This window comes from Mesoplodon bidens, assembly GCF_964165515.1.
Source record: "Mesoplodon bidens genome assembly, chromosome: 10".
Classification (NCBI taxonomy): domain Eukaryota; kingdom Metazoa; phylum Chordata; class Mammalia; order Artiodactyla; family Ziphiidae; genus Mesoplodon; species Mesoplodon bidens.
In genome coordinates, this window is record NC_138172.1 from 32,382,939 (window position 1) to 32,398,679 (window position 15,741).

General features: G+C 48.5%; 1 protein-coding gene across 1 annotated transcript in view; it reads left to right on the forward strand.

The window, feature by feature from the left end:
* Positions 1 to 2,897: 2,897 nt before the first annotated feature.
* Positions 2,898 to 15,741, forward strand: part of IL17RD (interleukin 17 receptor D) — a 67,511-nt gene continuing 54,667 nt past the window's right edge. Inside the window, exon 1 of the mRNA XM_081247243.1 lies at positions 2,898 to 3,081. Within this exon, the coding sequence (XP_081103369.1) occupies positions 2,956 to 3,081 (126 nt within the window). The 5' untranslated portion in view covers positions 2,898 to 2,955. The remainder of the gene's footprint in view (positions 3,082 to 15,741) is intronic.

Consider the following 15,741-nt stretch of genomic DNA (forward strand, 5'->3'; position numbering starts at 1 on the left):
TGTCATTCTAACCATGTTTTAGAGTAGGCACTTAGACATTTTCTTTCTTGTGTCCTCTGTACTCCTTTAGAAAAGTTGGAGCGCTCTCTAAATTCTGTAGCAAGTTTTCAGGGGCTGTCAGTTGCCAGACTGGGCAGCGAACTCTGGGCAGGAGGGAACTCAAAAGTCAGTGGGTGTGGAGACTGGAAAGGATGTAGGAGCCTTTGCTCTGCCTTCCCCAGTCACTCAATCATATGGTGATTGGTGATGTGAGTGAAACTCGAGAAGAAACGCTCTCCTCTCTCCTTAAGGCTCTCCCTCTATCATAAGCTCTAAATACTGATCCTTTTTCTGGGGTCCAACTCCAGGAGAAAGGAAGAAATGCACATGGCCTCTAAATACCTGAGAGCATGGTCCACCTCATTAGCAACCAGAGAAGCCCATTAAGACTGCAATGAGATGTTGAGCAATTTGCCAATTTTAAATGTGCATAATCCAGCAGTTCTGATTCTAGGAATGTATCTTAAGAAAACAGCTGAATAAGTGTAGCCAGATAAATGTGTGAGGATATTTTTGAATCCCTGATTATAATAGAAGTCTCTCAGCAGGGGATTGGTTAATAAATTATGGCACATGTCTAGGCTGGAATGTCATAGAGATTAAAGAGCCTAAGGAGCAGGTAGTCTCCTGGTTTCCCGGGTGCTTCACCAACACCCATGTGGTCCTGGCCTCATTTCAGCCCCTGGCACTCCTGACATTCGTGGCCAAACCCCTGACATCCCCAGCTCCCGGCTGTGGGGGTTGGGAATGACCCAGAGGGGAGTCAGGGAGGATGGGCAGAGGTCTGGAAGGCAGCAGAGTATCGAGTCTACAGCTTCCCCACAGGAGCGACGTACCGCGTGAGGTCTATTCAGAGAAGGTTACTCTGGAGGCAGCCTTCTGTGGATCCTGGTTCTTCTGGATGACAAAAGCGGTGATGGCGGGTTTGGCTGAATTCCTGAATATCCTGGTGATGAGATGAAAAAATAAAACATTTCCTGTCCAGTGGTGCACATGAACAGGAAATCTCAGCACCTGGGTCTTCTGGTGGATTTTTTTAAAAAAATTTATTTATTTATGTATTTATTTATTATTTTGGCTGTGCCGGGTCTTAGTTGTGGCACGTGGGATCTTTGTTGTGGCGTACGGGATCTTTTGGTTGCAGCATGCGGGCTCTTAGTTGCGGCATGTGGGCGGGATCTAGTTCCCAGACCAGGGATCGAACCCCGGGCCTCCTGCATTGGGAGTGCGGAGTCTTACCCACTGGACCACCAGTTGTTGTTTGGGGAACCCATCCTCCCTTTCTCTGGCAGCGAGAAAGGGAGGACGGGTTTGGGCAACCACTGTCTCCCACTTCCAGCTTCTATAGTTCAAGGGAAGCTGGCTCTGCTCCCTGGTTCCGAAGCCAATCACCAGGACTTCTGCTAGCATTACTGTCTCCACAAGGGTAGCTTGCTAAGCTTGGGCCACTTCTGCCTCTGCAGAGAGTTTAAGTACAAGGTATGGGTAGGGTGTGCAGAGCCACAATGGAAAATACAGGAACTCAGTGTTAGTAGCAGCTGAGCTGTCTATCACCACATGTAGGCCAGGCAGACAGGAGAGGGAGGGGATTCTAGGCCCTGGAAGGAGAGAGTCATGTAGAGGAGGCTGCCTTGTTGGACTGGCAAAGGTGAGAGTCTTCAAGATTGACTGAGACAAGAAAACCAAGTTGAGGTTGAGCGGGGAGATCAGTGTAGCTGGAGCCAAGTAGTGAAAGCAGAGTAGGAAGAGATAACATGGGAGAGGAGGAGGTCAGTGCAGATTTTATTCTAAAGGCCATTGAATAAAAGCCACTGCAGAAGATTTTTAATCAGGAGAAGGCAGTGGTCTGACACCTTTTTGGAGATCACTCTGGATCCAAGGTGGAGAAATGCATTGTATTTGGGGCAAAAGTGCAAGCAAGAAAAGCCCTTTGGAAGCTGTTGTGGAGGAGGAGGTGGTGGCATAGATGAGGGATAAGGCAATGGAGAAGGGTGAAGAGGTGGGATTCAAGAGCACAGAGACAAGTCAAAGGGGGAAGGGGCTTGTGGCGACGTTGGATGATCTTGGCTACTTCACTTCTCCCACCCTCAGCTTCCTTTTCCAAACAGAGGTACAGCCCACTTCACAAGAGTAAATTGGACAAGTGTAGTGGTTAAGAGTATTGTTTTTGCCAATCTGGATTTGAATCTCAGATCTGGCAGGTGCCAGCTGGGTGACTTTATGCAAGTCAGTTAACAGAAGATTGTAGCACTTGTTGAATGCTTGTTATGAGTTAACCAATAGAATCCTCCCCAGACTAAGACACTTACTCTGTTATTCCAGTTTACAGGGGGAGGGAACAATAATGGGGAGAGAAGTCATTTGTCTGAGGTCCCAGCCAGGATTTCTGTAACCACCACATTACCCTAGCTTTTCTGCGCTGAAAACTGGGATAACAATACTACTGACACTTTCAGGTGTGTTTGAGAGGATTCAAGAAGAGGACTGGCAAATAGTAGGCACTTGTAAATTATTATTTTAACTATTATTATCATTTTTTTGTTTGTTTTCCCGAGTTTTGCAGGGAGCAGGCATTACGTGGAAAAATCCTTGGATTAAAAAAAAAAAGACCTCAGGTGAGGAGAAAAAACTGCAGCTGTCTGCTTCTCAAAGTCACTCGGAGATGGGCTGTGCGGGCGTGGCTTAGAGGTCGGGGCGGGGCCAAGAGGAAGGGCCAGACTTAGGGGGCGGGACCAAAACCTGAGGGTCGAGGCTCGGGGTGGGCCCCGGAGAGAAGGGGCGGGGCGAGGGCCCGCAGCGCATGCTCTGTGGTGCCGCCAGCTCTGCCGCGGCCGCCAGCGCCACCGCCTACTCCGGGCTGGCCAGCGGCAGGCGGCCGGGGAGCAGAGTAGGGCCGGGCTGGGTGAGCGCACGGCCATGGCCCCGTGGCTGCAGCTCTGCTCTGTCTTCTTCACAGTCAACGCCTGCCTCAACGGCTCCCAGCTGGCAGTGGCCGCAGGCGGCTCCAGCAGAACGCGGGGCGCCGACACCTGTGGCTGGAGGGTAAGGAGAGGACAGCGAGTTTCTTGCCGTCCCCCAAAGCGCGGGGGCACAGGTGCTCGCGGGCAGTGGCGCCCGCGTCGACTTTCCTGCTCTCCGCAGAGTGCGCGGTGGGGCTGGGATCCCGCTGCTCCCGCCCTCCTGCCTCCCTCCCGGGGCGCTCGTCTGCCTGCCTCGGCTGGGTTGAAAGAGGCCGCCCGACCCCGGCTTTGTGTTGCTAATGAGGCGCGGCCACCGGCCGGGGTCCGGCTCCAGGAGGGCGGGTGAGAGGGACTCCCGGCGTGGGGCAGGAGTAGGGCGCCCCACCCTTTGTTCCAGGCCCGGGACCTCCTCCCCCTCAGGGCACAGGGCCCCGGGCTGGGATCCTCCGAGCTGTTCGCATGGGGGGCGCTTTGGAGCGGGAGTGGGGGTCTTCTTTCGGACCTCCGGTCCACAGCTCTACAAAAGCCCGGGATTGCCAAGCAGGGGACCCTGAGTGCTGGGGAGGGGCGCGCCCCCCCCTTTAGGGGCCGCTTTGTTCCTTCTGGGCCGGGCCGTCTTGCCCCACTTTCACCCCCACCTCAGACTCCTGACTTGCTGGTAAATTTTGCTCCCGTATCCAGCCCTTCGAACGGTCTCACGGATGACCCCCCCCACCTCCACCGCCATCCAGCTTGAGTTGAGGATATTTTTTGTGGCCAAAGGGAGGAATGAGCTTGTCCCCTCAGGCAGGTGCCCGAGACGAGACTGGAGGGATGCACCGACTTTGTGCTGTGCTTGGAGCCCTCTGCCCCTAACCCAGCGCTTCTTCGATGCCATCTGGGCGGTGGGACATGGGGAGGGGGTGTGCGCGGGGACGCTGCCGTCCCGAGATTCTATCAGGGCTCCTGGGCTGAGGGCGGCCGGAGGACCCGGAGACTGCGTCCATTTGCCCAGCACCCCTCCCACCCAAGCCAGGGCCAGCCTGGTGTCAGGGCACTCACGGCCTTCAGCCTTGTGGAGGGGACACCGGCTTTGCACTCAGGCAGCCATGGAACATGACCTTGGCTCTTCTCCTGGGCAGCCATGAGCCTCAATTTCTTCACCTGGAAAACAGGAGTAAATGGGATTTCCTAGTTTCCCTAGCACTACTGCTCTGAGGGATGGGTATGGGGTAGTTCTCCTGGAACAACGTCCACCCACCTCTTGTGGGGTGCTCTGAATGACCTCAAGCCGTCGAGGCCTAGATTCTGACACCCCTTTAGGGGCACAGGCTGGTGCCTCCAGCTCACTTGCCCCGCATTCAGAGAAACACAGTGCAGAAAACGAGGTATGAACCAAGTAGCTGAAATGTCTTCAAACCCAATAGCTGTGCTATAGACAGCTATAACCCACCCTCTCACCAACCCCATAGTGAATGTAACCTTCCGATTTGAGTAAAACATCACATTTTGTTACTCTGTCACATTTTAGTAAAAATACCACTATTTTTGGTTTTTTTTTTCAATAGATACCAAGTTTTCCTCAGTTTTTAGATCAAAAAGTTTTCCTTAAGGCTTTCCCATGTTGACTTACCAATCCTAAATTTTCTGGATCTAAACTGGTGTGTTGGCTTTTGAATAACGCATCACAGATATTTTATTCTGAATTTTCATAAGACGGCCTAGGTGGATCAGCCCAATTTGCTGTTTTTCTGCAATTGCCCAGGTGGCTTCACGTGTCAGTGCACAGACCTTGTGAAGTTTTAATGCTGTGGATATAGCCGGGCCCCAGAGGAGTCAAGCTGGTGGTTTTGTGCTCTCTGTGGGAATGTGTTCGCCCCTAAACCTGCACACCCACAGGATTAATGGTGGCCCTCATCCCAGTGGCTTCACATTCATGCTGGGGGTAACCTTCTCAACAGCTCCTACCTTGGCCTCACAGTCCTTTCCTTGGGGTCATCTTCACCTACTTTTTGAATGAGCATGGAAGCCTCAGGGCCATCTCCTGGATTCTAGGCTCTTCCCAACCTGATACGTGGCTCCTTCCCTCCTGGACTGGCCTTTTGATGCATCTGATGGAGCCACCAGCTTTCCCTACCCAGCTTGTCCACCTGCCTTACATACTCACCTTTCCAACTTCAGCCCCGGCCCTCCCACCCTGCTCCCTAACTCCTGTGCCCTTCATGCTGCCGAGGCAGGCTTTTTCCCTGCTCCTGGGATAGCTTTTCCTCCCCTGAGAATCCCCTGCTTGGCTTGAGACTCAGCTCAGGTGATGCCTCCTCAAGGAAGCCCTCTGAATGCCATTCCCCTTGCTTCGCCTTCTCCTGCAGGTCCTTGCCTTTGGTTCTCACCAGACTACATCGTCAGTATTTGTTCACATCTGTGTCTTCAGACTAGTTTCTTTAGCCAGACGCTTAACCTCACGTTGGTGAGCTCAGAGCCTGGAGCCCTGTAAATCTTGGCTGAACCCAGTTAGACGCTGCAGCCTTCCTGCTAAATCCTGTATGAAGTGATCGATTTTAAGAAGGGGGGTGGGGGAAGGGCCACGATCAGAGCAGCGAGCTCCACTGTCTTCTCCGCAGTGGGCTTTTGTACATGCTGCTCCCGCCTGTGTTCCTTCTCTTTACATCTCAGCCTCCCCTCTCAGCTCCAGCATCACTTCCTGCAGGAAGTCTCCTCTGCCCCTACCTCCCTAGGTAAGTTTTTACGGAAGTTGCTCTGTCAGAGGGCTGCCCAGTAAGTACTGGTGTACAGTTACCTGGGTATTTTGATTCATGTCCGAGTCCCCTACCAGTTAGTGGGTGTTCAGCCCATAGTACTTAGTCTCAGTGCTGACTGAGGTTGCTTACAGTCTAGGTGGGGCTATGTTAACATAAGAATAAGGGTTGGTACATGTGTGATGCAAGCAAGAGAGGGCTTCCTGTGGGTCTACATCACACAGAACCTGAGAAGCTGGAGGCACAGCAGGGTAGAGAAGTGAGCCCTCAAGAGGGGCAGGATCTGGGTGCTGGAGAGGAGCTGAGCGATTGACCCCCTGGCTCTCCAGGGAGAGGTTGTTCCAGGAACTCTTGCCCCTGCAGGAATGTGTATTTTCCCAGGACTTGCAAGGTGACTGGAGCCAGCTAACCCTCAGCAGCTGTAACCCTCCCTTCGGGGCTGCTCTCAGAGGAGCCAGCTTGGTCTAAGTGGTCAGATTTCACAACCTCCCCATTATTAGTGGGGCAATTAAGGGGCCGATACCATCTTGAACACAGCGCAGTGTTTTAGAAATGAATTGTGGGCTCACTTCCTCGACTAGTTTCTTTTTTTAAAAAAAAAAGTCTCTTAAGGCTCTTGCCAGGTAAAGTTGCTCTTTGAGTAATAAATACAGTTTTCGCAAAGAAGTAACAAGTTGTAAAACTTCCAGAGGGGCCAGCATCCTCATTTACACTGAGTCTTAACTGCTTGCTTCTTGGAAGTGGAATGGTTTTGTTTGTGATGGGTAACTTTATGTTGGTCACTTGCACTGAGGTTTTTTCTGCTCCTCTTGCCTTGCTGGTTGATTGAGAAGCCTATTTATGGAACAAGAAATTAGGAATCTATTCCCACAGGTTTTTATTTAGTGGCTTTTCCTGCAGTGGAGGAGGAGGGAACATTTCTTGCCTTCTTACCTAGATGGGGTACACCTTCCCTGGTCTATTATCCCTGAAACACAATTTCCACCCTCCCCCCCTTCCCGCACCAAAGTCTGTTCCTTCAGGAATTCAGGAAGCCAGAATGCTGGCATCGTCTTTACAATGAAGTGCAAGTTTCCCATTTAAGGCAAATACTTCATCTCTAAAGGTAGGAAGGAATAGGGTGGTACTTGGAAAAGAAGACGTTCCAGCTGATTAAAATTTAGGTTCCTGATGAAAGTCCAATCCAAGAACTCTCCTTGGCTGCGGGCCCAGCCATGTTTATTTAATTCTGAATTGGATGTGTTTTCATTCACTTGCAGCTCGTGGCTCTCAAGGCTGCATCTGGTCTGCCTGTCCTGTGGCCGTGTTGTCCATGTTACACATGCTCTTGTGTCTTTTACAGAATTCTTCGTTAAAAATGAGTCAGCCCTGGTTGACACATTTTCAGAGAAACATTTTTATAAGAAGTGTGATGCTTTCTTCCAGCCTGTTTTGCTATGTTAATTTGGGAAACCTTTGGCCGGGGTCCATCTTTCTTGAGCAGCCCTCCCTTCTCTCCCCTCCCCCATCCATCCAATGGACCCGGAGCCCCTGCAGTGCCTGGGGCATTGTGCTAGTTATTAACTCGGGGATACAGCTGGGTGAATGAGACCAGCAACTAAGTTCCGACTGAGGCACCATTTCCTTCCCAACATGATTTCTCATAGTGAAGTCCAGGGGCTTCCAGTATCGGGATTGCCTTGGGAGCTCGTTAAAATGCAGATTCAAGGCCAATGGGGCCAGAATGGGAGTGAGATGGGGCCCAGGAACTGACATTTTAACAAGTTCCTGTGATGCTCTCAACGGTGAGAATCATTGCTTTAGGAGACAGGGCTTCTGTGATCACAAGAAGGAGGCGAGAAGCCACATTCTAAACATTTAAAATCAGCTTGACTTGAAATTACTTCACTGGACTTTTAGAATGTAAAGTGGGGACTTTGTCCGAGCTCTGGAGAATGGCAGGGGTGAGGCTGGCTGAAGGAGGACCTGGGGAGCCAGTCGTTTTGGGTGGGTGTCTCTGTCTTGGGGTTAAAGAGGAGGCTGGGGTGAAGCGGACCCAACGCTTCCACTGGGTTCCTCCCCAGAACAGCTGGGCCTGTCTGGAAAACAGTCTCAGGAAAGAGTAGGGTAGGATCCAAATCATATCCTCAGCCATTCAAACTTTACAGATGGCTTCCTTACAAAGGCAAGAACAGCTAATGCTTTTTTAAGTCTTTATTTTAATTTGAGTATTTTTCATGCTTCATTTGGCCTAAAATGTGTTTTTTTTTTCTTTTAAAAAAGTTTTCAAACTGTCTTTCCCTCATCAGTCCCTGAACTTTTCACATACCGTGCCCCGGCAGATGTCTGCTGCTGCTGGGGCCACCCAGTCAACAATTAATTGTTCCTTTCATTCCTTGCTGCCTCTTGTGTCTGCCCCGATGGATGGGTTTTTAGGCTTCTGGAAGCTTGGGTTCCCCACCCTCAATCTGTAAGAGAATAGGCTGAGGCAGGGGCTCAGGTATCCCCAGAACTTGACAGGCTAGAGTGGGGGACAGCGCCTCTGGGGCAGATCTCTCTCCTACCACCCTACTCCGGCAGCCAAGACCATTTCCGTTTCACATCTCCCCCAGATTTGGAGGTTCTTCTGCCCTCAGCAAGCCCAAGGGACCTGTCTTTGTTGGTGCCACAGGCCCCATCTCCAGGCAGCCCAACTTGCCTGGCTGGTGGGAGGCAATGTCCTCCTGGGCAGTGTTTGTCTTGGCCGCCAGGATATTCTTAATGGGCCTAACACACGATTAGGTGACTGATGGCCCCGTAACACATTGTCTCCTCCAGGGCCTGGGGCCTTTGAAGCTCTTCCCTGTGGGAAGTAGACTATTTGCTCTATTAAAATGCCTTGGTATTTCCTCTGTTTAACCACAGGCCACTTCCTCTCTGCCACTCTAAACCGGGCAGGGCCACCGGCTGATTGAAAAGACACAAGCCCAGGAGTGATCACATCCTATTGAAACAGATAGTCTTACTGCAGATTAAAGCTGGAGCAGGTCTCTAAGAAGAAACCCAATCTTAGGGGGATTCGTTGACATGGCTCCTTATCTTGCTCAGAATTTAGCCTGTTGATGTCATTCACACTTAAAGCCCTGAATGCATTTTTTTTTTTTAAAGAAGGGAAGCCTAAATTGTAACCAAATTAGTGTGCATTTAATCTACATATGGCAGGTTAAAGCAATTTGATCAACTGAATTTCTCATTGTGTGAGTTGGGAACTCTTCAGTGTCTGGGAAGAGCATGATGTCTATTCATAGAGAACCATACTTGGCTTATTCTCTCCTTGCAGATTCTGTCTGCTTGTTCTCACGTGTTCAGAAGCCCAAGTAAAACGTTTATAGCTTAAATAATACCAAGAATATATCTGGGAAGACTGTCCCTCATGCTTTCCCGAGCAGTATCTGGGAATGGTTTAATTATTAACATGAGGCATGAAACTAAAAATTGAACAATTGAAAAATTACCTAAATAACAAAGACTGACATGACATTTAAACTCCATCTGTACCCTGTTTCTTCTGAAGGGGCCTAAAGATGGAATAACTAGTTAGTCTCTAATAAAGACTATTTTTTAAAAATTTATTTATTATATTTTTATTTATTTTTGGCTGCGTTGGGTCTTTGTTGCTACATGCGGGCTTTCTCTAGTTGGGGCGAGCGGGGGCTACTCTTCGTTGGGGTGCGCGGGCTTCTCATTGCGGTGGCTTCTCTTGTTGAGGAGCACGGGCTCTAAGCACGCAGGCTTCAGTAGTTGTGGCTCGCGGGCTCTAGAGCGCAGGTTCAGTAGTTGTGGTGCAGGGGCTTAGTTGCTCTGCGGCATGTGGGATCTTCCCTGACCAGGGCTCGAACCCGTGTCCCCTGCGCTGGAAGGTGGATTCTTAACCACTGCACCACCAGGGAAGCCCAAGATTATTATTTTAACATTTGCCACTCCATTGTTCAAACCATCCATGATAAAAACAGCTTTCCTTTTCTTTGGTTCCTTGTTTGGAAATGTTGGGGGAAGGTGGATGTAGCTAATTAAGGCTACAACATTTAAAGGGGGACTTAATAGGTACCAGCTGTCTTCAACAAATCACTGGATGGATGACAAAATAAAGATGTGATGTGAACACACATGTAATTCTCTTCTAAAACGGAAGTTGGCCTGTAAATTGTGTGATTTAATAGGGTAAATGCAAACTACCTTTACTATGCACTTTTAAGAAGAATTTGTTTTATAGTAAACCTAATGTCTTATTTACATAAGGCTGGTACATTAAAAGTTGAAACGGCAGGACAGATGGCAGGTATTGTGGGAAGTTTAATGATAATTTTATTGTATGTTTCTTCATTCCAAACCTCATCTAATAGACATTAACCATGAGGCTTTTCATTAAAATTACTACATTGTAGGGGAGCTTGCTTGAACTTATCAGAAATGCCTATAAAATTGAAGCAGTTACTTTGAAAAGAGAATGAAAATTGTTAACATTAATTAAAATGTTTAGATGGATATTTACCTTTCACACATTAAACGAATACTTCAAATGAATCCTTTTGAAATCATAAGGGATTAGGCTTTAACTATAACTTTTTTAGATTTTGAAAGTCCTTTATTTCCTTAAAAACTAGGAGTTTTTCCAAGTGTTCTGTTTTGTCAGTTTTGTAGATTTTCCCCCCAATGAATGGTAACCCTTTAAAAAATGCTGGCTGTGGCCCCAGACTTCTGTCCTGAGCTGGACTGTTTTACTTGCCAGTGGGAGGGCTGATGGGGATAGAGGGAGGGTTTCCTTGTAAAGAAGAGGTACATTTTCCTGAGATGCGCCATGTGGTTCTCTGTGATTTTATTCTGTCCAGGTGATTTCTGGCTTCTCTTCTCCTGAAAAGGGTTTCTTCCCCTTTTATCTGAGGAAAATGCAAGGCAGTCCGGACCAAATGCAGGAGCAGTCAGCCTGAGCATGGTCCCTGTTGAGTGACAGCTTATCGCCTCCATCCTCTGGAGGGGGCACATTTACTCCGGGTGGGGCCCAGGCCCTCGCATGGTTAGGATTTGTTGTGACGGCTCGATATCTGAAGTTCACAAAGACTTATTTGGTGTGAGGAGGCAAGAGCGGCTCCCGCATCAGGCCGTGGTTAAACTGTAGTTACGTTTTCTGGGAAAACACAAAGCGGAGTAGGACCAGGCCCCCGTCTGCAGTGGCTTCCTATCCAGGCGGGGCTGCAAGACAGAGGCACGGGGGCTCAGAGACAGCGAGATGCAGGAAGGACTCCGTGGTACAGGGAGCTCTCCGTCCTCGCTCTGCTTTGTCCACTCCTCCCAGCGTAGCATGAACCACGGTTCCTGCTGCCCCTCATCCCAGAGCGTTGCATCTTATGCTCTGGCCAGTGTGAGAAGCAGGGTGATGCGGAGTAGATGTCTGAGGCGCTGCTGGGCGCCCACCTTTGGAACTCTGGCTTTTTAGCCCACATCTCAGTTGGTTCCCAGTAACTCTGGCTACTTGCTCTGCCTCGGTTTCCTCTGCTTTGGAGGAGGCCCGCCTTTCCTCGGGAGGCTTCTCCACAAAGCCCCCTAGGCTCCCTGTGTGAATTTCACCTTTCCAGGAAGCCTACATTTAGTAAAGTCAGACTCGCCCCATCGTGCCTCCAGATTCAGTGGGATGCATTCAGTCTTTTGCAGTGATGCAGTGAAGAAGGGGAATCTTGATTTGCTTATGAAGAAGACACTTAATTTGGACGGTTCAGAGGAGGCTTAGAGGGAGGGGTCAGATGGCTGAAGAAGACTGGCCTCATGGGGGGACTTTGAGTGGGGCCTCTGGCGAGTGGAGCCAGGAGGTGGGGACAGTTTGGGCAGAAGGAAAGATGTGGGTGGGAATTCCCTGGCAGTCCAGTGGTTAGGACTCGGCACTTCCACTGTGGGGCCCAGTTTCCATCCCTGGCTGGGGAACTGAGATCCTGCAAGCTGCAAGGCGCGGCCAAAAAAAGAAAAACAGAGAGAAAAAAACAAAAAGAAAGATGTGGGTAAAGCTGGAGGAGGGTGACTCATTGGAGGCAGTGGAAACAAGAGGCTGAAGACGGAGGCTGGGACTAGATACAGGGGTGCCTTGAATTTTGCCTACATGTACTTGTCAGGGATGGTGAGGCTTGGAAGGTTTCTCCAGCAGATGAATGGCTTGGTAGGAGTGACCCTCAGCAGCCATTCCTTCATTCAGTGAGTATTTGGCGTTTTCTATGTGTGAGGCCTGGTTTCGGGAGCTTAGATTGTAGTAAGGGAGACAAATAGGATAAGAAACTACCAGACCTGCTCTATTTAAAATAGCAACTGTTGCTGTCTCGCTCACCTCTTTTCTTCACTTGAGTTTTCTCCACAAAATTTTTTACCATGAAACACACAAGAGTGTTTTCTTGTCTGTCTGTCCATCTCCTTCCCTGCACTATCGGCTCCCTGAGGGCAGGTCCTTGATCTGCTTCGTTCCCTGCTGCACCAGGAGATCAGTGGTGGCACATAGTAGTTTCTCCCTACGTGTGACTAAGTGCTCTGAAGGAAATTAAAATGGTGTGATGAGAGCAGGTGAGCTCGGTGGCCTCTCTGAGGAGGTGACAAGTAAGGCAAGCAATTGTAATGACAGTTTCCTCTGAAGTTCTATAGTTACCTATGTTCTATTTTTTTTTAATTTTATTTTTATTGAAGTATAGTTGGTTTTACTTATGTTTTCTTAACATGGGTGCATCATGTGGCATTAGGTGCTGAGAGTAGCATAAAAATATGCTTGCCTTCATTCACACCAGTTTATTGGCACTGTGTCCTCATACTGGCCAACTGCTAGGCTGCAGGACAGATTCCCAGGGAATGAGAGAGGCAGTGGTTAGGGCTGGTACTGGATGGGAATCACAATTTGCAAAGTGTTGGTTGCTTGAAGAGGGGATGTTTGGACTGTCCAGGTTGCGCTGCACTGTGGATGAAAAAAATGTAAAAAATGACTGCTAAGCGCTAACTAAGCATCTTGGTTTGGGACTTTACAAAACAAAGTGAATGAAATGACTCTTACTCCCTGGCAGCAGCCCTTAGGTGGTATGACAGCTTGGTCTTTTTAACAGAGATACAGGTCTCATTTTCTTTCGGTCCCCTCTGATTGTGAATGCCTTTCATTTTCTGAAGTCACTAGAGGGTCCATCCAGAATCAAAGATGCTCTTTGCCGCCTTTCCAGGGCTGTGGGTTTGCCGGCCAGCTGTGGTAATGAGTTTTTGCCCAGCTTTGATTTTCATGCCTTGCCTCCCTGTGGGAGGAACTAGATATTTCTGATCTTACCTCTGCTCATATTCAGATCCAGCCAAGCAATCAGTGACTTCCCGGGCTTTTTTGTGGGAGACTGTGGGAAAAGTCCTGGTTGGCTGGCTATGAATTAATGAAATCCTTAGAAGGGTTCACTAAAGATAGCTCCTGTGGTTTAAAAAAATAGCATTGCCTTTTTAATTTGAGAAAGAGGTCATGGAGTTTTACCAAAATTAAGCAGAGAAAATGTAACATCTGGTTGTGCTGCCTGAGGACTGCTGCAGGCGGGGCTGGAGTGGTGGGTTCCCAGTGTCTGGCGCGCCCAAGGTGACTGCCAACCAGGTCTCTCAGGGCTGCTCTGGACACGCAGGCTGCCTCATTGTTCTCCTCCCTGGGTTTTGAAGCTTGAGACACAGAAATTCTATCCCAACGTATTTTCACTTGAGCACATTTCCCATCTACTGAGCTTTCTTCCTTTTACTTAAAGGGTCACACTTTTTTTTTTTCCCCCTTTAAGTGCACAGTTTTCAAGTTGGAGATTAGGGTAATCATTGCTTTCATCTCATTAAAAAAAGATTGAGGTAGATAATGGGGGAGAGTTTGGGTGGAAGGCAGGAGAGTTTTAAAGAGCCATTCTAAAAAGTTTTTAAATTAGTAGGAATTCTGATAAGAGGAGAAAGAGAATGATAAATTGCAGAAGAGTTTTAGGGAAAGGCATAAAGGGATTTTAAAAGGACCTGTTCCTTGGGAGCTTCCCTGGTGGCGCAATGGTTAAGAATCTGCCTGCCAATGCAGGAGATTCAAGCCCTGGTCTGGGAAGATCCCGCATGCCGCGGAGCAACTAAGCCCGTGCGCCACAACTACTGAGCCTGCACTACGGGGCCCGCGTGCCACAACTACTGAAGCCCACGTGCCTAGAGCCCGTGCTCCGCAGCAAGGAAGCCACCGCAATGAGAAGCCCGCGCACCGCAACGAAGAGAAGCCTTCGCTCACCACAACTAGAGAAAGCCCACGCACAGCAACGAAGACCCAACGCAGCCATAAATAAATAAACGATTGCCTTTGGGGAAAAGAAAAGAAGGACCTATGCCTTTTATAAAAGCAGAAACTTAAATGTCTTAAATGTCAGCTGTGTGTACATACCCCCTCAACCACTACCCAGTTAAGTGAATAATAAGTTACACTACTATGGGTTTTAAAATTTTATTTTAGGGACTTCCCTGGTGGTGCAGTGGTTAAGAATCCACCTTCCAGCTCAGGGGACACGGGTTCGAGCCCTGGTCAGGGAAGATCCCACATGCCGCGGAGCAACTAAGCCCGTGTGCCACAATTACTGAACCTGCGCTCTAGAGCCCGCGAGCCACAACTCCTGAGCCTGAGTGCCACAGCTACTGAGGCCCACGTGCCTGGAGCCTGTGCTCCACAGCAAGAGAAGCCACCGCAATGAGAAACCCGCGTGCCGCAACGAAGAGTAGCCCCCGCCCGCTGCAACTAGAGAAAGCCCACACGCAGCAACAAAGACCAAATGCAGCCAAAAATAAAAAATTAATTTTTTAAAAAAATTTATTTTAATCCTGAATCTATTCTGTATTGAGACTTTATACTTTGGGGTGTACATTTTCTGAAACAGGAAGATGAAACTGTTGCTGCCCAGCCCCCACCCAGACCAGCAGGCAGCCAGTCAGCTATACCTGGGGCTTCACTTTACTCTCTCCCCTATATTTTAGATTCTGAAAATTTCAAATCTATAGAAAAGTTGAAAGAACAGTGGGGTGAACACCTATTTCCCCTTAGCTTAGAGTCACCAGTGCTTTGCCCCACGTACCTCATGCTTTGCCCCACGTACCTTAGCTGTACTCTTAAATATCCTTCGTGATTTCTTTCTGAATCACCTTCCAGGATTCAGACAAGGGCCACTCACTGCTTATAGACATCTCCTGTCTCTTTAGTCTCCTTTAATCTAAAGGAGTGTCTCCACTTCTTTTTGATCCTTTATAACATATACATCTGAAGAGTCAAGGTCACTTGTGGTATAGACAGTCACACAACTTGGATTTCTGATTGCTTCCTCATGATTAGGGTCAAGTTAAATATTTTGGTAAGACCCCTCTAAAGTTGAGAGTGTGACATTGTTGGATTTTAGATATCAATAGGTAACAAATATAGGTGCAGTTTTAGCAAAGAGCAAAATATGTTTTTTCTACTTGAAATTGTACAGAGACCTTTCTAATGATTTAACCCAGTTTGGTCTTGGTGTTATTTGTCTTTTTTAAAAACACAGTGCTTTATAGTAGGGCTTTCCTTTTACTTTACTGAGCGTCCAAAGAAACTGCAGGGTGTCATTTGTGCTATCCTGTAATTTAACTTATTTCCTTGAAGACGATTTGAAATCAGTTGTGCTCTCAAAATTGGGAGTGCTGCATCCCAAGAATGCTTAAGGCTTTTGCTGTTCACCAGGGCTTTTTGCAAACAGTTGTAGATGTCGCCCTCAGCGACCGACCAGGAATGAGCTCCTATTATAACCTCCCCTTGGCCGGGGCAGGTTTACGGTTGAGTGCTCCCTCACACCCAAACTCAGCCACTTCTTTCCTTTGTGCTAAGGAAACAATGAACTTTATTTCCAGAAAAGGCCACTTCACTCAAAACATGCCCTCAATTTCCAGTCTTCTCCTTCTATGATTGTGTATTGCCTAGATTATTTTATTAGAGACCCTTAACAGAGTTTCATTCGTTTAACTTGAATTAC